General features: G+C 52.2%; 9 protein-coding genes across 9 annotated transcripts; 3 read left to right on the forward strand and 6 right to left on the reverse strand.

Annotated features, from left to right (window-relative positions):
* Positions 1-181: 181 nt before the first annotated feature.
* Positions 182-2,204, reverse strand: A1O5_10077 (uncharacterized protein; the record flags this gene model as incomplete). The annotated part of the gene is made up of 8 exons (XM_007750655.1): positions 182-401; positions 451-719; positions 770-1,080; positions 1,127-1,157; positions 1,206-1,251; positions 1,340-1,535; positions 1,585-1,799; positions 1,846-2,204. 8 exons carry the CDS (start codon positions 2,202-2,204, stop codon positions 182-184), a joined length of 1,647 nt encoding a protein of 548 aa, XP_007748845.1.
* A 487-nt stretch (positions 2,205-2,691) lies between these two features.
* Positions 2,692-3,829, forward strand: A1O5_10078 (uncharacterized protein; the record flags this gene model as incomplete). The annotated part of the gene is made up of 4 exons (XM_007750656.1): positions 2,692-3,366; positions 3,417-3,496; positions 3,548-3,588; positions 3,645-3,829. 4 exons carry the CDS (start codon positions 2,692-2,694, stop codon positions 3,827-3,829), a joined length of 981 nt encoding a protein of 326 aa, XP_007748846.1.
* Positions 3,830-4,803: 974 nt separating this feature from the next.
* A1O5_10079 (uncharacterized protein) lies at positions 4,804-6,512 on the forward strand (the record flags this gene model as incomplete). Its single annotated transcript, XM_007750657.1, has 3 exons — positions 4,804-5,015; positions 5,076-6,050; positions 6,098-6,512. The coding sequence occupies 3 exons, from the start codon at positions 4,804-4,806 to the stop codon at positions 6,510-6,512; spliced, it is 1,602 nt and encodes a 533-aa protein (XP_007748847.1).
* A 687-nt stretch (positions 6,513-7,199) lies between these two features.
* On the forward strand, positions 7,200-9,021 carry A1O5_10080 (uncharacterized protein; the record flags this gene model as incomplete). Its single annotated transcript, XM_007750658.1, has 3 exons — positions 7,200-8,380; positions 8,432-8,562; positions 8,627-9,021. 3 exons carry the CDS (start codon positions 7,200-7,202, stop codon positions 9,019-9,021), a joined length of 1,707 nt encoding a protein of 568 aa, XP_007748848.1.
* A 360-nt stretch (positions 9,022-9,381) lies between these two features.
* On the reverse strand, positions 9,382-10,533 carry A1O5_10081 (uncharacterized protein; the record flags this gene model as incomplete). Its single annotated transcript, XM_007750659.1, has 1 exon — positions 9,382-10,533. One exon carries the CDS (start codon positions 10,531-10,533, stop codon positions 9,382-9,384), a length of 1,152 nt encoding a protein of 383 aa, XP_007748849.1.
* A 982-nt stretch (positions 10,534-11,515) lies between these two features.
* Positions 11,516-13,339, reverse strand: A1O5_10082 (uncharacterized protein; the record flags this gene model as incomplete). Its single annotated transcript, XM_007750660.1, has 6 exons — positions 11,516-12,074; positions 12,179-12,288; positions 12,342-12,462; positions 12,516-12,743; positions 12,796-12,916; positions 12,976-13,339. The coding sequence occupies 6 exons, from the start codon at positions 13,337-13,339 to the stop codon at positions 11,516-11,518; spliced, it is 1,503 nt and encodes a 500-aa protein (XP_007748850.1).
* A 700-nt stretch (positions 13,340-14,039) lies between these two features.
* A1O5_10083 (uncharacterized protein) lies at positions 14,040-15,271 on the reverse strand (the record flags this gene model as incomplete). Its single annotated transcript, XM_007750661.1, has 3 exons — positions 14,040-14,347; positions 14,399-14,828; positions 14,876-15,271. 3 exons carry the CDS (start codon positions 15,269-15,271, stop codon positions 14,040-14,042), a joined length of 1,134 nt encoding a protein of 377 aa, XP_007748851.1.
* An 892-nt stretch (positions 15,272-16,163) lies between these two features.
* Positions 16,164-16,628, reverse strand: A1O5_10084 (uncharacterized protein; the record flags this gene model as incomplete). The annotated part of the gene is made up of 1 exon (XM_007750662.1): positions 16,164-16,628. The coding sequence occupies one exon, from the start codon at positions 16,626-16,628 to the stop codon at positions 16,164-16,166; it is 465 nt and encodes a 154-aa protein (XP_007748852.1).
* Positions 16,629-17,730: 1,102 nt separating this feature from the next.
* Positions 17,731-19,292, reverse strand: A1O5_10085 (DNA primase large subunit; the record flags this gene model as incomplete). Its single annotated transcript, XM_007750663.1, has 2 exons — positions 17,731-19,058; positions 19,109-19,292. The coding sequence occupies 2 exons, from the start codon at positions 19,290-19,292 to the stop codon at positions 17,731-17,733; spliced, it is 1,512 nt and encodes a 503-aa protein (XP_007748853.1).
* Positions 19,293-19,685: the final 393 nt, after the last annotated feature.

Below are 19,685 nucleotides of genomic sequence, written 5' to 3' on the forward strand. Positions count from 1 at the left end.
AGCGGTCATCCGGACATGTTACGAAGATAAAGATTGTGGATATCAAATTCGACCGAATGGGGAATAGATTGTGTGGGCGCGAGATATCCAAGTCCCACAAATACAGACTGGGACTGTTTCGTTGCCAAAAGAGCTCTATCTTCTCTATCAAAACACCGGCCTCGGCTGGTAATATGCCTTGCTACACCTTCTTGGCCGAGGATATCGAGCGCTGTCTAAGGGCCTCGATGATCTCATTGTCGTCTCCAATTGCTACTCCTTCGATTGTCCGGTGGCCAAGGAGCTCATCATGGCGAGCCGCCTGAAGAAGTTCGAAGTTGATGTTTGGCCCTTTGAAAACATGTCTCTGGTGCACGAACCAAGTGATTAGAAGGAATGAAACCAGACCAACGGTGACCACACTAGCATGCCGTCAGCAGCCTCACTTTACACACTTATACTGCCACTTACCTGATCCAGTTCATGTTCTCGACTGTGACAGGGTATGAAACAGGGATGCAGTAGACAATGTCGATGAAGACCACCCAGACACAAGCAAGCACGTTCAGAGGAAGACCATATCTCCCCAGATCTAATGCTCTAGGCGGGAGAATCTTATCTCGTCCACGCCAGGCCAAGATGCCTTGAGGAATAACATACGACGTCGTCATGAATACGATGCAAGCCCCAACCATGGACGAGAATGCTGCCGAGGAACCCAAGAAGATCAGGCCGTATAGCTGGGTCATGGTCAGCAGGTGAGCGATGGCTTTGCCAGCTAGGGACCCACCGAAACGAGCGTTCCTTGCAAGCATGCTGCATTCAGCGGCATCTGCCATCGGGGGTGGACTTGCTTCCAATACCTTGACAGAGGAAAACAGTCGTCCCTTGATGCCGACCACATTTGTCGACTTGCACTGGTAATGTTTGCACTAGCACAACCGAAGAAGCAGATCGCAAATGCCACCATCAGGATCGAAGTGCCAGCTTTACTGCCTGTTGCTTGATAGTAGACCTCGATAAGAGGAAGGCCGGTGGGAGTCGAGATAACCTTTGCGAAGTCGGTGATCACAAACGACAGCGAGATCGCGTAAGGGAAAGCTGAATCTTGTCAATATCATTGTCCTCGAACATCCGAATCACTCACAAGTGACGAATCCCATTATAACCGGATACATCTGAAATCGTCAGTCGATGTGCTCTTCCGCTCGGATAGGTTGCCTCACAATGACTTTCGGTACGTTAACCGTCGGATTTGGGATCTCTTCGCACCTGTATATGGCCGTCAATATTTGCTGTAGATTTTGAGGCACAGCGACAATGATTCCTCTCAAAGACGCTGAATCTTGCAGATACTCACAAATGCGCGCCTGCATCTACGCCAAGAAAACCATAGAGAGCATTCACAATACATAGAAGGAAGGCAAGGCCGTCATTCGACCATCCAGTGGAGTTGGTGGTGTCGGAAAAGACAAATTTGGCGGATTGATAATTTGGAGCGGCACATGCCAAAATCGTGATCATCGTAACAACCATGGTGACTGCCGAGAAGTAGACTGGTCCCATATTAGTGCATATCCCAGTGATCAGAGAAGGAAGCCGTACGAATAAACTTGTTCCACATGGGAAGCCATTTTGTCGCAAAAACGTTCAGCGCAATGGCCAACCAAGTAACCACCACAAAAACCAACCAGATATGCCACCTTTCTATGACATAGTCTGGATGGTTGAGCACGGCAATCCCAGTGATCATGGCTGCAATGAAGTTTGTCACGCTAGCAAGACCTAGCCACCATCCTAATGTGCTGATTCCCGCAGATCTGGCATTGCTTAGCAAGAGCTTTGCACGGTCACTTTTTGCCTTACATGTAGGAAGCAAATGGGGCCCATTCAGGACTGGAAACCACAAAAGACCAGTAGTACTGAGCGCCGGCCACGGGAAAGGCACTAGACAATTCAGCCATGCCAATTCCTGTGACTGCAGTCATCAACGCGGCGATGGTGAGAGTCCAGATGGAACCGGCCGAAGAGGCCTCGATAAAGCCAGTACCGAAGGCACTGCCAAAGCCGTTCCAGGTTGCAAGGAGAGCATAAGAAAGCGATATCAGGGAGAGTAGAGAGAATCGTCGCGGCATAGCCCGGGTATAACCCTGGGCCTGCAGTTCGAGGTCGTCGATGTCGATCTGTGCATTTTTGCGGTCTCCTGCGGCGGAGGAAGTCGCCATACTGAGGCAGTTTGGAACGGAGTCGTGTCCGAAGAAATTGAAGAAGATGTCGTTGCCCCCGAGGCAGAAGGTCTGCTTCTATGATATGTATCTGCTCGTCCATACGAACGTGAAGCTCGGCGTGATAAGCTGGGGATAGACCTCGATTGCCCCTCTAGGAATGAGAGATTAGTCCTGCACGGTCTAGGCCCTTCCGATAGGTTGACAAGATATACTGTGCAATAGCCTCGGCAGCTAAGTGGTTCGGTTTCGGGGCTGGCTTCCAAGCTAGGGGGTACGTCGCACGATGATAACGCCGGATTAGGCAACTGAGTTTGTGGAGATGGCCGGCTCATACCAGCCTCTGAGATAAGAAATACGAGTAAGCCACAATTGCCTATTTTAGTAGGAAAGGTTATGCCTTGTCAGTAGAGGAATGCGATCTGTTATATACGGGCTTGTGAAGGCATGGAAATGAGCCTGGGAAAGCTGTAAAGAACAGCGGAGAATGGCAACCACAACAGTCACAACCACTGAGACGGAAAGGGTGTTTATCCCAATCAAGGCGGAAAGTCTTCCACCCGTCCTCACCTTTGAGGCCGATGCGGACCCAGCAGATGTCATCAAAGCCCTGAAAATCAGTGGCGGATGCAGGGTCAAAGCAGCCGTTGATAAGGATATCCTTTGGCAGGTGGAAAGAGAGCTGCGTCCACACATCGAAGCGGATGTTGTGTGGGAGGGAGACTTCTTCCCAATTCAAACTCGGAGGGTTGAAGGCATGATTGGCAAGAGTCCAATCTGTGCCGAGCATATCATCAACCATCCGCTCTATCAAGCTGTGTGCAAGGAGTTCCTGACGACCAAGAACTGGTATTGGAGTGGACAGAAGAAAATCTTCGCAACGTCGGACCCGCAACTCAACAATTCGATATGCTTCTCCATCGGACCAGGAGCATGGGATCAACCTCTGCATAGGGATAGTTGGTGTCATCAGACTAATGAGCCAGAAGTCGCCGTATATCCCGACAATTATGACCGAGATGTTGGCATCGGCTGGTTCATTGCGGGCAAACCGGCAACTCGGGAAAACGGTGCGACGAGGTTTATTCCTGGCAGCCATCTCTGGTCCAAGGACCGACCTCCTCAGGAGGAACTTGCTGTGCATGCAGAGTTAGAACCCGGTGTAAGTACCCTTTGTCACGTCGACACCCGAGGCACTAATGGTGTGAATAGGATGCCTTTATGATGTTGAGCTCATGTTATCATGGTGGATCTGCCAACAAGACGACAGACCAGGAACGCTTGCTCTTCAGGTAAGCTCCCATCTATCAAACCCAGAAAAGACGAAGGGTTGACCATTTTAGTTGCTTCATGACCAAGGGCTGGTTGCGCCAGGAGGAAAACCGTGAGTTCCCTTCCTTTCTCTTTTGACAGCTGTGAAGGGCTAACAAGCTGTGATAGAATACCTGGCAATTCCAAGGGAAGTGGTGCTCAAAATGCCTGTTCATATTCAACAGCTCATGGGTTACAAGCTAAGCCAGCCGTTCTGTGGGTGGGTGGAAAGCGATGACCCGCGTGTTGTTCTAGACCCGTCATTGAAGGATGATCCGTCGGGGCATTATGACGAGGATGAAGACAAGCATTGAAGCTTCAGATATCTCGGCAGAGAAGCACGGCAATGTGTGAATGTGTGTATGCCGTGGTAATCCTGCGATCGCCCAAGTTAATTCTCAGTAGCAGCGGTAGGAGATAATCAGATCTCTCAGTTCCATCAGTCTTGTGTCGTCTGTCATGTGTGACGGTACGGGCACAGATGGAGCAGGATGAAATCTGTATTGTTGCAATGGTTGCTATCTATCGAGAATAATAAGCCGAAGAGGAAAGAAAAAGAAGTTCCTCCACTGTCGCTGTCACTGTACCGGGTACCGAGTAGAAGTACCCCGAGATGTGCACAGGCCTGGTGTTGCTAACATCGCAAGCGTGACAGACTAGCATTGCACTAATCCAGTTCCGGCCACCAATATTAATCGTAATGCCAAGATGGTACTGTCACGTGCATGCACTAACCTGTCTCAGAATATCACTGTTGTCCAGTGGTGTCCATCACACAATCAGCAGTTGTCATCGAGTCTGGTCCTAATAGTCATTGTGACGGTCTTTGACAGCAGTAGGAGGTGATCAGATCTCTCAGCTCCATCATTAGTCTTTTGTCCTCTGTCGTGCGTCAAATGCCTCAAGATGGCAGGCTTGTTCCAAGTTTGGGAAAAGGATCAAAAAGATCGACCAGGTTGCCAAGGGGCAAGTGAAAGCGGTTGATTGGCGACCAAGCGAGACGAACTTCCTGTTGCAGAAATCCATCACCACCATCCCAAGTACTCAAGCATGCCCTGGTCTTGGAGGAGCCAGCCAAGCGTCCGACACGCGCTTTACCATAGGTGAACCCTCCATGATGTCCACCCCCCGGACTCCGTTGGTTCGCACTCCCTGCAGGGAAACGTCGCACATCACACTGCGGGGTTGCAGGCCAGTGTAGGATTAAAAGAAGAATGTCCTTGCCACGATCTTAGCTGCTACTGCTACTCCGTTTGTCCACAACGCCCTCTTTACAGACAGGGCCGACATGGCCGACAAGGACGTTTCCGTCGCGACTCCGAGTCTCGTCCTCTCGCCGCAGACAACGGAACAGTCGGTCGACGATGAGCCGACCCTGTGGAAATCCATCAGGAAATGGCCCAAGGTTCTGGGATATTCCTTTGGGTTGACGGCAGCCATCTTGCTCTACGGATTCGACACGTCGATAGTGGGCAACGTGTCGGCCATCCCAGCGTTTCAGTGAGTTTGCCACATCCCTGGTGCTTATACCGTCCCCAGGGCTAATAGTATCGTTCTCAGGGAAGACTATGGCCGCGAATTGAATAACCGCCACATCATCCCATCAATGTGGATGGGGCTTTGGAATGCTGTCAGTCCGATTGGAATTATGATCGGAAGCATTATCGCTGGCTGGCTTCAGGACCGTGTCGGCCGGCGTCCGACACTCGCTCTGGGAAGTCTCTTGTCAGCCGTGGGAGTGGCCCTCATATATTGCTCGCATTTCCTCGGCGCACTGGACTCACGGAGGGGGACCTTTCTTGCAGCCAAGCTCATTATGGGGTTGGCTATCGGATCACTCCTGTGTACCACCCAGACCTACCTCTCTGAGATCCTGCCTCCAAAGCTGAGGGCGTCAGTCATGGCCTTCTTCCCGGTCTTCACGCTCCTCGGTCAACTGATTGGAGCAGTCGTCGTCTATACTTCCTTGAAGTACCCGGGTGATCGGCCTTACACCACCCCGATGGTGGCGCAGTGGGCGTTTTCTGCTGTCCCTTTCGTCATGGCTCTGCTGGTGCCAGAGAGTCCGACTTATCTGCTCCGAAAGAGGAAATATGACAAGGCATTTAAAGCTCAACAACGCCTTGATACTTCGAGGACAGACACCCAGAATAACATTGATGCCCTGTTGTTCTCGTTGCAGAAAGAGGAAGAACGCGCCAGACACGATCGGGCGACGTATAGGGAATGCTTCCAAGGCACAAACAGACGTCGTACGCTGATTGTGATCTTCGCAAACACGCTCCCTCAGCTTTTTGGACTTTCCTTGCTCGCTGATGCCAGCTATTTCATCCAGGTCGTTGGCATGAGTGCAGACAATGCTCTTCTATTCCTTCAACTGGGCGTTGGGCTTGGACTACTCGCCAATATTGTCAGCATGTGGGTTGTGACAAAGGTTGGGCGGCGAGTCCTTGGCATGATGACGTTGATTGGTAGCACGGTCCTCTGGCTGGGCATGGGGATCGCGGGCTGCTTTGATGGCATCGTTGTGATCTGGTATGAATTCTCCTCTTCATTCATGGCGGCGGCTGATCTATCTGCAGGTACTCCGCGGTTACCATGATGGTAGTTATCGTGGTCGTAGGGATTGGAATATGGCCGGTCTCGTACGTTGTCGGCGCCGAAACATCGGCTCTTCGACTTCGTGCAAAGACCCAGGGCATCGGGTGGTTTTCGGGAGCTCTAGCACAGGGAGCCTTCGGTATCAGTCTCCCCTATGCGTACAATGTCGACCAGGGAGACCTCAGGGCCAAGGCGGGATTTCTCATTGCAGGCTTCTCTGCCATCGCTTTGCTGCTGACTTGGCTCTTCGTTCCCGAAATGAAGGAACGCACTCCAGCAGAGATTGATATCATGTTCGAGCATGGTTTACCCGCCAGGAAATTCAAAGACTGGAGATGCACAATTGCCGAAGTTGTTGCGAATGATTCCTTCGGGTCCGAGGCACATCTGGCATAGAAGGAGGACTGAATCGAGGAGTTTCATTGTACTATTTGGGTATGTCAGCACACGCGATCCTCCGCAGCCTTGCTTATTGACACTGACGCGGACGCCTAGTTTGGGTATTAGGCGGTCCAGGGTGGTACCTGTGCGCCCCACCAACAGTCTAGACTAACTACCTAGAAGATGCTGTGCAACCCCTCGATGTCTCGCTTTGCGCATGAGGGTGCTACTCCTGAGACATAGATATCTACTCTTCTGGCACTGGCAGAGCAGGGCCTGGATTTGGAGCCGGTAAACTTTCCACGTCTTAAGAGAACCTCGGCAATCGCAATATCCGGCAATATAAAATCGAATACTAGGTTGGGCGGTCCACGGGTATGTCGTGTTCAGACCCCTCACTCCGCCTCCATCCTCCATCGGCCCATTGCAAACCCGCCCAGCAGGGTTGTGGAGAATGCCACACTGGCCACTGTCAGCTGACCTTGGCAGGTGAATGGATCCTATTAGCAAATCAGAACCTCCAGGAGATATCTAGGACAAAGGGCCGAAGTGCGGCTTCGAGACATGGCCCGCGGGATAAAGGGTGCATAAAGGGTATGACAGATCTCCCCCTTCGATTGCCACGAGAGTATCTCCTTCTTCTCTCGTCTACACGACTCTTTCCTTGACTTATCCATATCCCTTTCTTTACTCCCCAACAAGATGACGGACACAAACCCATCCATGGGCGCTATCGTCCATTGCGACGTCCTCGTCGTTGGGGCGGGCTTCAGTGGCATGTCTATGCTATATCGTCTCCGCAAGGCTGGATTCGCCGCAAAGGTCTTTGAATCTGGAGGCGACTTCGGCGGCGTCTGGTACTGGAACCGTTATCCTGGAGCCCGTGTGGATTCCGAATGGCCCTACTACCAATTGAATATCCCTGAAGCATACCGAGACTGGGAGTTCACCGAAAAGTTCCCAGGTCACAAGGAGATCCGCGCGTACTGCGCGCATGTCGACAAGGTCCTGAACCTGCGTAAGGACGTCCAGTTCAACGCGCATGTGGTCGACGCCCGATGGAGCAAGACCGACGAGACGTGGACCGTCAAGACCGAACAGGGACACATTGCGCAGAGCAAATATTTAATTCTGTGCACTGGACTGCTGCACCGTAGGCATATCCCGGATTTCCCCGGCTTGACGACATACAAAGGAATCCTCCACCACACGGGCTTCTGGCCGGAAGACATGAGTGTGAAAGGAAAGAAGGTAGCAGTCATCGGAGCCGGCGCCACTGCCGTTCAAGTCGTGCAAGAATTGGCCAAGACAGCCGACCAACTCACCGTCTTCATGCGGCGGCCGAGCCTATGCTTGCCTATGGGTCAACGGCCACTCAGCCCTGAAGAACAAAAGAGCTGGAAGACCTATTTTCAGGCGCTCTTCCGCGAAGGCCGTCAGTCAATGGCCGGGTTTCCTGGCACAAGCGAGCCATGCGGCGTGTTTGACGTATCCGACGAAGAGCGTGAGCGGCATTTCGAAGACATCTGGGCTAGAGGGGGCTTCAACTACCTCATGGTGAACTACAACGATGTTGTCCTGAGTAAAGAAGCGAATCAGAAAGTATATAATTTCTGGGCCAAGAAGATGAGGCAGAGGATCAAGGACCCGAAGAAACAAGAGTTGATGGTGCCAGTCGAGGCGCCTTATTATTTCGGCACGAAGAGATGTCCTTTGGAGCAGGACTACTATGAGATGCTTGATCGCCCGAATGTCGACATCATTAACATGAACCAGAACCCGCTTAGGACTTTCAACGCAACCGGCATGTTGATGGAGGACGGCACCCAGCTGGATTTCGACGTGGTGGTTCTCGCGACCGGTTTTGACTCGTTTTCCGGATCGTAAGTTCTAGCTGGCTATGCATGTGAAGATCACCACCTAACCGGTGCTAGGTTAACGCAAATGGGATTGAAAAACAAGGACGGCGTTGATATCAAGGATGTGTGGAAAGACGGTATCCGGACGTACCTTGGGATGACGTTCAACGGCTTCCCCAACGCTTTCATGGTCTACACGCCTCATGGTACGTGGTGATTCCCTTTCTATTCCCGGCGGCTAACCCGCCCGATGCTGACTTGCTCATACAGCGCCAACGGCACTGTCCAACGGACCTACCATTATCGAAGCACAAAGCGACTTCATCCTGGCCGCCATCGAGAAGCTGGAGAAGGAAGGCGCCAAGACGATCGAGCCAAACCGCGACGCCGAGGATGAATGGGACTCCATGATCGACGCCATGAACAAGCACACGCTCTTCCCCCTAACAAACAGCTGGTGGAACGCGTCAAACATCCCCGGCAAGAAGGTTCAGATCCTGACACACCCCGGCGGCATCCAGATGTACGAGACGCAGTGTCGCGACACGCTGGGCGAGTGGAAGGGATTCACGGTTGTGTACAAGGAGGGGGAGAATGGTGTCGTCAAGGAGAATGGCCTGCATGCTAGTACAGAGAAGAGCGTGGAAATTCCTGTCCCAGTCTAATTGTCTCTACGCTTAGGTTCGCCGATTCTGATATCTATTTGAACATGGTTTCTACATGAAGACTACACGGAAAGAGAGAGAGAGAGAGAGAGAGAGAGAGACTCGAGAGCTGCCGGATCACAACTACACTGACGAGAAATATATTATTCCGCCGAGATGCTACGCAAACAATGCATGGCTTTTTACGCACCAAGATAGTACATTCCCATCTTCGAGACTTTGATTCTTTTCATCGTAATATATTTCTACTCCCGCCTTTTTCGTCAACACTGGCGGGGGTTTACCACACCTTTCCCCCATGGACTCAAGGAGGGGTCTGGATCTACCTGTTAACATGGCATCCGTGGAGAAAGACACTGACTACCAAATAACCATCATCCTCACCTCGACGCTCCGCCTGAGCCTCTCGTTCTCCTGCTGGGGGAGAGTAAACGCACTGTGCGCGACGAACTGCGCGACCTCTTCGCTCTCGCTCCTCCCGCCGTCGCCGCGGCCGCGGTGCGCCTCGCTGTCAAACAGCTTCAGGGCATACACCTCGTCGGGCGTCTGTTGGCTGATATAGTACCACTGGTGCGTGTGCATCTTGTTTCCGAGCTGCTGCTGGTCGGGCGCGACGGCGAGGATGTTCTCGCTGCGGAATTCTCGCGCGAAGCCCGGCCGGCCCTTGTAGACGCGCTGGAGCGCGATGTACGGCGGCTTTGCGGTGCTGGGCTGTAGTAGTGTTCGCGGGTCCATGACGCCCAGGGGATCGCGACGGACGGGTTCTAGAGGTCGCCACACGCTCAGCATGGCCCATCGCGGACCGGTGTAGTTCTTCCCGCTCCAGTGCCAGTGGTCGCCGATGCCTTCCTGTCTCATGGCTTCTTCCTCACCGGCGATGATCTCGTCGCGCAGTCTGAAGAACTCGGTCCTCTCCGACTCCGTCGTGCCTTCCATGTTGTTGTTGTCCTCAAAGTACGTCGACACGACGGCCCTCAGTTGTGCTCTGGCTCCCGCGGGGGTATAGTCGCCGTGGACGATGAAGAAAGGCTGCATGCTCTGCTTGACGAACCTGGGATTCTTGGGGTCGAAGCCGTCCCTGTCGGTCTCCTTGACGTCTCTGACGGTGGTGTTGACGGCCGCGGCGCTGCGCACGCCCAGTTGCGCTTTCAAGAGTGACACGAGTTCCGGCCAGTAGGTGGCGCTGATCAGGTCCGTGTTGTGGAAGTCGGGGACGGAGTCGCTCTGCGGTGGCAGAAGGGCCGAAGAGTGCCGCAGGACTTGGAAGCCGTGGGTGGAGAGGTTGAAGGAGGAGAGACCGAGAGCGCGGATGTCAGTGACGGGGCATTGAACCCGCTGCAGCTCCGTCGACGAGCCATTGAAAATACGCAGGATGTCGGATTCCTGAGGGATTGAAGTGCTGCCCCAGTAGTTGAACGAGGCTGTCAGCGTGTCCTTGTCCTTGAGGGCGACAGAGTATGAAGCCGGGGCCTGACTCGTCGTCGTTGTCGTTGTACTAGTAGTGGTCGACATATTGAGCCTTCACACTGGCGGTATCATCCAAAGAGAACGTTCTAGATGAGAACCTAACATTTGCCAGGGCCTTGTCTTGAATGGGATGGTTTTTCCCTTCTTGAATTTGAAGTGACAACACAGACGGTCAGATTCTATATCCTCTCGCCTACGCCGCTTCTTTACACATAAAACCCATACATATACACACGAGCTTCTCTTCAGGCAAACAGGATCAATCCCTCGTCTAGGACGCCTAAGGCGGACAGGAAGGAAGATCGCAGAAGGGAGTGAGAGTAAGAAACAAGTCATGCAAGGATGTGAGTGAGCGAGTGAGTGAGCACGTGTGTGTGAGAGTCGAGTGATCGTGTTCCTGCTTTTCTATCCGTACCGGGTCCCCCTCCTCGAAGAAGTTTCCGTTCTTTGCTTTACACCTGCCTTTACATATGGACCTCAATGGGCTCAATGGGTTGGTAGGTGGGATGTTTGTACTCCGTTTGGAATGGACGAACCTGCGTGTACGAAGGACGCGGCAGCAAGGCAGTGAGACAGGGTAGACGGGACGCCTAAAGACCTCCTCCCTCTCCTCTGCTCCCTCGCAGCGACGATATGGAGAGAGTGGCGGGGGAAGATAGCGAGCCTCGCTGATCGTCTCGGCTTCGTGTGCCGGATGACGTACTCTGCACGAACTGAAGTCACTGACCAGGATTGTCTCGGTAGAGACACGATTTAGGAGTCCTGAAGGCTGATTAGTTACTTCCTGATCTCCCACCAACTCAGGGCGCTTGAGTCTTAATGCTATCTGGTTCGTGGGGGCGCGTGAAATAGGGAGCATTATTATGTGTATGTGTATGTGTATTGAGTCGATATTCCAACATATAACATATTCCAACAATGGGTATCGATGGATGCTCGTGCTGGCGTGGACAAGGTAACGGGCGTGGCGTGCTGCTGTGGTTGCTCTCAAAAACTCCCAACAAAGCCACCAGTCTTCTTGCTCTGACTAGAGTGCCCCGGTCGTCTCCTCTCTGAACTTCTTAGTCCCCAACTTGCTCGTGTCGTAGCCGTGCTCCTCCAAATAGCGCCGGAACCGCTCGTCCTCTTCCTCAATCATGCCCTGCCCCACGTTTGGCAGTCCCACGAAGGCCACGATGGCGCTGAAAATGCACAGGCTACTGCTAACCCAGAAGGGGTATTGCCCTTGCTTGACCGTGTCGTCGCCGGCAGCATCGATCAACAGCGGGAAGACATAGGTGCCGACAAAGGCACCCACTTTCCCCCACGCCGCTGCAACGCCGTAGAACTGTCCTCGGATTGGAGTGGAGGAGAGTTTCGAAGCAAAGAGGCCGATGTTGTCGCCTGGTCCTACCTCGCCCAAAGCCATGAAAATTCCAGTCAGGATGATGAACCCGGCAACTCGAGACGGGTGGTTGAGTTCCGCGTAGGCGCCAGTCATCGCAAACCCGACGATCCCTTGCAACAAGACGCCGCCGATAAGGCACCATTTGGGACCAATCCAATCAGCCAGGAACGCACCCAGAAACGAACCTGGGATCCAGAAACTGCAGGGGTGTGTTAGCCTGTGTACTGAATTTGATCAAAGCCCGATGATGACATTGACTGCTCCGGCTTTAAAGGCAGTCTATCGACGAGGAGACAAACTCACCTGTTGATTGCGGTGGCCATGCCGAAATTCTTCCAGAGGGGTGCATCGGTGGGCAGGATGAAAACGAGCCAGGACGATGCGAAGATGCCGAAGGAGTAAGCGGAGAAGTTCTGCCACTCGATCAGGATAGATCACCACCGCGGACACAAGGATTCAGACCTACATAGACAAACCAGATGATTGAAATAACCGTACATCTCCACCAATAGAACTTGACAATCAGCCACACAGGGAACTTATTCATCTTGTTGCGGTTATATTGCTCGGGTTCTTGCAGCTTGATTCTGAGGCACATCAGTAATGAGGCTTTCCCCACATGCAAATGTGGACAGCTCACCGGAGGTAGAGCAGACTGAGAGGCGGAATCGCGCCTAGAGCCAGACAGATTCTCCATGCTGCACGCAAATGGTTTTCACCAGTCGCAAGCACCACGATCATCGGGACAAATGCGCTGATGACAAAGCCGAGATCAATTTGAAAGTCGGTCGCCAGGATGAACCAGCGATTGCGATGGCCTTTCTTGAGTTCGCCAGTCGATTCGGCTGCGCCAACTGAGCCAGCAGGGCTTTGTATATGTCAGCAGATCTTCGAGGGGAGACGGAGAGAGAATGTCTTACTATTCCCCTCCAATTCCTAAACCGATCAGGAAACGGTAGGCTGAGAGCGCAGCGAACAGGCCTTGGGTGCTGCCACCGGCTCCATATGCGCCGGCACAAAGGATCGAAAAGATAATGAGAACTATCCATATCCATTAGCACCGAGTTTTCGGGGCGCTAGGGTTCAAGACGGGTTCGTACTGATGGTGGAAATGAGCAACGTATTCCGGCGAGACCAATGATCGCTCAGAATGCCGAAGAACAAATGTCCCACCACGGTGCCGGCAAAGGCGATACTGGGGACGGCACTCTTATACGAGGACTTGGTGTACTGGTCGCCGTAGATGAGCTGCAGCATTGTTGAGACCGACCCGATAACACCGTTCAGGTAACCATCAGAGAAGAGTCCAGCTCCACAAGCGACCACCGGCCACGATCGCTCCCATCGCCCTTTGGGCACTTCGGCGAGAGGGACGGCATGGACGGCGATATCCCGTTCCTGATCTGCACCATATTCGCGAGAACCAGGGAGCTTCCTCTCCTGCACTCCCTTTTCGTAGTCCATACCGCGAAGTCTTTGTTAGGTACAATAGAAAAGATTGCAGTTGAACCGTTAAAAGCCCTCAGAGGGTGGGAAATGGAGCTGACGGCGTCTCCATTTAACTGCCGCACGAGCCTGCATTATATTGTCCTTTAGAGGTCGAGATCGACCTTCCGGCGGCATGTCTCGCCAACGCCACAGACCTGCAGCAGAAATTTTCCTGACGAGAGATCGATGTAGCATCGAGTGGCATTCGACTCGAAGAGGAAGGAATACTGCACGGTGGATTGGGGCCATGAGCCAATGGCGTGGAGTGGTCAAGGCACATTGTTCAACTGACGGCAATACCACGAGCGGTGAGTTCGCGTGCGGCAATCCAAGTGCGGTCCGATAGGTCAAGCGCATTAACTGGCCATGATAAGAGGACCCTCACGTGGTAGACGCAGCAACAGAGTCGTTGAAACGCTCCTCAAATGCATGCCACACGTGGCATATACTCATGGCTTAAGCGAACAGCGAACAGAAAAGGCCTTTGCCTGTGCGGCAGGACACGATATCGTAGGTCCACGGAATCTCATTCTAGAATTGGTCAGGCCACGGGTTCGACCTACGGGTTCGACCTACAGCTGGACATTCCGGGACCAGGCTATTGGATGCCGCTTAATCCATCCTTGCGAGAGTCTCTTCAGGACAGTCACCAAGAATCTTCCCTTCTTCTCAGATACTAATCATAGTAGTTCTGGACTTTCATTCCCTTGAAGTTGAACGAAGTCCCTTCACGCTTTTCTATCACTGTCTTGTAGTGCACATCTTTGACTCGTGCTCGGACATACTCGGTTCCAGAAGGAACCGGCTTGTTGGGATCTTTATCCTCGTCCGATAGGAGGCCGAGACGCTCAAGGAGGGGTGACGGGACGGTCTTCATGGGAGTCCTCGCGCCAGGGCGACTGAAATAGAGCAGGCCGAGACGAGGAATCTGTATTTGGTCTTTCGGAGGCGTGACAACCCTGTGCACTGTTGATTTGATGAAACCTGTGCTTTCATTTAGCCGGATAGATTCTCTTGTTTAATGTCGAGTCTTACCGTTTGTGAGGAAAGACAACGTGTCGGCTGCATTGCAAGTGATCCCTCCTTGAACTGGTTTCACCCACTTCCACTGCCCTTCAGGGGTACGGATCTGTAAACCTGCGACATGCTGCGAGAATAGCAAGGTCAGGCTGCCGAAGTCTGTGTGGCCGCCTTTGGTATATGCTTGAGCCTTGTCCCATTCATCCTGCGTTCTCACATTGTAGATCATGTATCGAAGGTGGTCATCAGACTCTCCATCGTAAGCGTGTGCGTCCACGAAGTAATTCCCCGGTAGCTCGAGAATAATGGCAATAAGCACGTACAACTTTCGGAGGACCTTGTCCCACAATTCCCGATGAAATGCTGAGATCTCCGCCCAATTCTCGCGAACGATTTGGTGCTTCGGCACAGTCTCATAGGCTGGAATGGGTTTTTGGATGTTAAGCTGAACAAGATGAGCTTGCTTAGCGTTAGCCGAAGTGAGGAACACACCATCTCAATGTTCTCTTTGACGCCGCTGTCGCCGACCCAGCGCGAGTTCTCCCTATAGCCGAAATACTCCCCTTCCGCAAAGTTGCAAGGGAAAAAGCGCTTCTCTTCGATTGGCTGCTTGAAAAAGGTGTTACCGATACTGAACTGGCGGAGCACCTTGCTGTCATCGATGCCCGTATTGATTACGGTCCAGAAGCCAACCCTGGTGACTGCATCATAAAGCTGCTTGGCTAGCTCGTCCTTACCTCCCACCTCATCAAACCGGGACAGGTCGATTGTGGTAAGCGGAGCCCAATCAAGCTCTTCTTTCGTATACTGTGGCCGATTCCATGGCTTGATCAAACCCTGTTTGGATGGCTGTGGTACCGATTCAGTCTCAGTGGCAGATGGTGCCATTTTTGGGAGTGTCTTGCTTCACAAATCATGCAGCATTTGCCTCAGATGGAGCGGACAGAGGGTGCTTAATAGATGATCATGTCTTTCGAGATGCGGGGTTGCAATGTACTCCTCCTCTTAAGGCCCTCCAGAGAGACATGAGATGATTGCGTGCTTCCTTCGCAGGAGGTCATGCTGCATGACCGGAGGGAAGATTGACCACGATGTGCCCCCCACGGACGTCTGGACTTCTCCAAACACGACGCATCTCCCCCTTGAGATAGAAATTCCTCCTCTTTGGAGCTACGTTACCTTCAAGCCGAGGTTCAACCACTGGAATGACTCGAATTGTTGTAGACAAGATGAAGATTTCTGGCTCGCTTGTAGTAAAGGAGGGGAAATTCTAACCTTCGAGCCGAGCCAAAGAAAATGCAGCATAGTCTGACAAGGAGATATCTGTTTGTTGTTGGGACAGAGGCCCATCCATTTGCCGTGAACGGCTAACCTTTTCTTAACATCAGTTAGTCCCTTGTCTCCCAATTGTACGATTCGCGGCCCGTTGAACATCGTGATGGTGAGAACTTCGGCGACAGTCAGTAAAGTCGCGCACCGCCTAGTAACGTTTTCGGTGAGCCCAGCACACGGAACTGCGGCCTGCAGCGTGCCACAGGGTGGTCTTAAGTAGAATATAGCAATTGCGAACAGCATCTCACCGCTTTAAAAGAATAATAGGCAATCACACTAGCATTGTTTGGGAAGTTTACCGAGTTTGCATCGTTTGCTAACTCTGTTGTTCCACTCGGTACCGAGTAGATGGAGGCACTTCTGCCACCCAATGTTGCACGTTGTAAAGAGGTCAAGATCCAGGGGTTTCAGCTTCCCTCTCATTACCCTACATAGTACGGAGAAGTCCTCATTTTACTTCGTCCATAAAACCGCTCCCGCCTCCAAGCATTTTCTCCCTCAATGGATTGTCGCTGCCATCCTTGCCGACGGTCTTGGTTGTGTCCCCAACTATTTCGTTGAATCTGACCTTCAGATAGAAGGCTTCCTTGCAATCCGCAGCAACTACGCAAACCGGAAGCGCTCCTGCTGGGTCGTTCTTTGCTCTAAGAAGTCCGTTGTCGACAAGCTCCCTTCCATACCCTTTGCCTTGATAATCGGGATGTAAACCTAGGACCTCCAATGACCAGCGTATCTGTCGATGAGGGGTACTGAAAAAGTGACTGCAGAAAGGACGGATACGAGCCACGAAGTTCCAGGTGATGATCGGGTTGGGTTCTTTCGCGGTTGGACGAGCTGCTGCTTTATTGTGCCAGACATATCGGCGGACACTGTAAAAAGCCGGCGCTGCAGGTTTTATCAAGAGACCTGACATTGGAACAGTCAAATGGTATGTTTTTAAGCGGGAAAACTCAACTTACGGGGATCCCGCCATCCCCAAATTCCATGTACGTGCTCCTATTGTTTCCCAACACGTTCCCACTAAGCGAAACCCTTCCGAGTCTCCCTTTCAGTATGGTTCGATGGCCCGCCGTACAGCAATGCACTCCGCTCATCGTCGTTCTTAGTCTTGTACGACACCACAAGAACTTGGCTGAAGTCGCACCAAGCCACCAAGAGGTTCTCTCTAGCAGCCTGAATGAATGCTTCTAGATGCTCTTCCACGTGAGGAAACATGCATCGGAACAAGGGATCTGACCTGAAAACTGTGGCATATATCTCAGCCACGATGGGTATATCGGATCTGGTAGCTGGGCGGATGGGCATGATGAAGACGGTCAACATAAGGGTTGAACCTGATGTGGGCCAGGCAAAAGAAGGTCCCCGAGCTTTAGAGCAACTAAACGATATCCTTATGAAACACCTGGTCTCGACTGTGTCCCATCCAGGGCAAGGGTTGAGGTCCGCATTGGCACTTGAGGCGCAAAAGAAGATGAGAACTGAATCCCCGAAGCGGCGGGTGTCGAATCCAATGCCCACGTCCTGATAGCCTTTTGATTGTGTCCTGAAATGCGAGCCGCGTTCCTTGCCGGGGGAAGGGCGATCCGATGATGGGCCGCTATCAAGAAGACACCACTATATTCCGTCCTCGTATTCCGATATGTAAGCGTTGCAGTGCTACTGACTGGAAGGGCGGAACACAAAATTGGGATCAACTGCGATACACGTCGATGTTTTATTGCCTCGAAAGGGAAATAGCTGGGGTAAGGCGAAAGGCTAGGAATGCACCTGGTCTTTGGTAAGATCACGATTGTGCCCCTTGCGAGCAATCGACGGTTCTGAACTCCTGGCGTTATGTACGAGTACGGCCTCAAGAACAGAATACAACTTGTTATTCACTAGAAGACCCGACGCTATTCAGCCATCATCGCTGCCACTTCCTCATGGTCACGGTGCGTATCTCATCAACCCCATTCCCTTTAAAATCAGTGTTTCCTTATTGTTGCGTCTATTCCAGTCGTCCAAAAGCCCCGGCTTCAATCCTCCAACTTGACATCCTGCTTTGCTGAATTCCCCAGGTTCTTCAATAAGTAACTCCTCTTGAAGTAAGTATTCGGGTGCACAATCGTCTCCAGCTCGGCGGGGCCCCATATACCTTCCTCTTTTACTTTCTTAATTTCTTGCTTGTGGGCCCACTCAAACACACGGTTACACGCGATGTGAAATCTTTTCTTCTCGACATCTTCCCTGACACCTCTCAAAACGTCGCGATCATGAACTCCCGTGGCTTGAAGCATGGCGGTGAGATTGTCCACGCTGAAGTGTCTATAGGGACAACCATGGGCTTCACCCGTGCCGGGCGGATGTTCCGTGAGGATCTTCTGGCATGAGTATGGCGAATAGCCTCGCCCACGACGGTTTGCGTCACCGCCTACATCGCCATATGCGTGGCGGACATTGTAGCGGTACTCCTTATTGAATTGGTCATCGGTAATGAGTTTAAACGCCTGCCTCCAGAAGATGAGGCTATCTTCCAGAGTGAGCCCTATGCCCTTGAGGAAAAGCGTGTACTGCAGTCGACCATAGTGCTTCAGGTGGCTGTTTTTCCGGAGTGTGTTGTGCAGGTGTTTCATACAGAGGGGGAAATGCTGTGAGAGGTTGTCAATGTTGGCCGCGGTGATGGCAGCGCCGGCGAGAGAAGAGTCCGAGTCGGAGTAACCGGCGTCGGGAGTTGCGAAATTTTTGGAAAGGTGGTCGAGAATGGGAGATAGGCGGTCATCTTCGTCGAGTCGCGGCAGATTGCGCGCCGTGAGCTCTAGACCTTTGTCTAGGCGACTTGTGAACTCTGTGAGCACCATACTGGCCTGTTCGCGCATGGGCACATATGCTTTGCCTTTCCGTACAAGGACTGTTCGATGCTCGACGAGGTCTGGCACACGGGTCCAATCCACTTTGAAAAAGTCTTCTCCTTCAAGACGCCGGAGACCAGGTGTAGCGGCTAGAAGTTGCTCGCCCAATGCTCTCTTTTCTTCCTCTTGGGCCTTTTCCCAAGGCATGTTTAAACTATCGACAAAGGCCTTACGTTCATCTCTGTCGTCTGACTGGAAACGAAGTCGAAAGAGCATGGTTTCGACTCTGGCAAAGCGTCTGCGGAGGTCTTCCGTTCTTGAAAAGGCAAGCCTGAGAATGTAGTGGGAGTAATGGTCTTTGCGTCGTTGATTCTTTAAGTTTTGGTCCAGAACCCCCCCCCGGGCTGCTGAGTTGGATGAGAGGGGGAGGTATTTCTTGAGCAAAGGTTCTAGATGAGCAGACGTCTCTTCTTGGGACTTGTTTCTGAACGAGCAAGCTTCGATCTCGGCAAGGACTTGTATCTGGTCAGAGGCAATTCGATCTAGAGATTCCCAACTTACGTACTTCTCAACCTGTCGATAGCCCAAGTCTCGAACTCTTCCAGAGTGATTTCCTGCGTGGGAGGAACATCGTAGAAAGAGAGCCGGTGGGAATAGTCGATCTCTTTGTAGGATGCAGTCGCAAACTGGGTCTTCTTATGGTCGATACGTTTCCGCTTTGGATCGAATCGTGGCTCTGAGCGCATCATTTTGTTACTTTGTGCGTGTTCCAGGTCTGGAAAGGTCGATGTTGAAGGATTGAAGTGTGCAGGGTGTGGAATGATCGCGGGGAGAGACGCGTCGAGGCTGGCTGGATTTCCATTTCACGCGTCGTGAAGCATCGGAACGGAAGATCTTTTATGCGTCTCCATATAGGCTGGACACACTTTTGTCGAGGCATCTTCTTCTAGGCAGATCAAAGATCTTTTCACCTGGTACTCTGTATGATGGGGCCACCACACAAACGTCCCATGTCTCAAGATTTCGCATTCTGAATACTACATTGTAGGTACTGCGTACTTTGTGCCAACTCCACAAGTCGGCTATCCGGCAGCACAATGGGCGAGCGGAAACCTCTTAAATCCTTATCGGCGCAGTGCGAC

Source organism: Cladophialophora psammophila (genome assembly GCF_000585535.1).
Source record: "Cladophialophora psammophila CBS 110553 chromosome Unknown aczJe-supercont1.18, whole genome shotgun sequence".
Classification (NCBI taxonomy): Eukaryota; Fungi; Ascomycota; class Eurotiomycetes; order Chaetothyriales; family Herpotrichiellaceae; genus Cladophialophora; species Cladophialophora psammophila.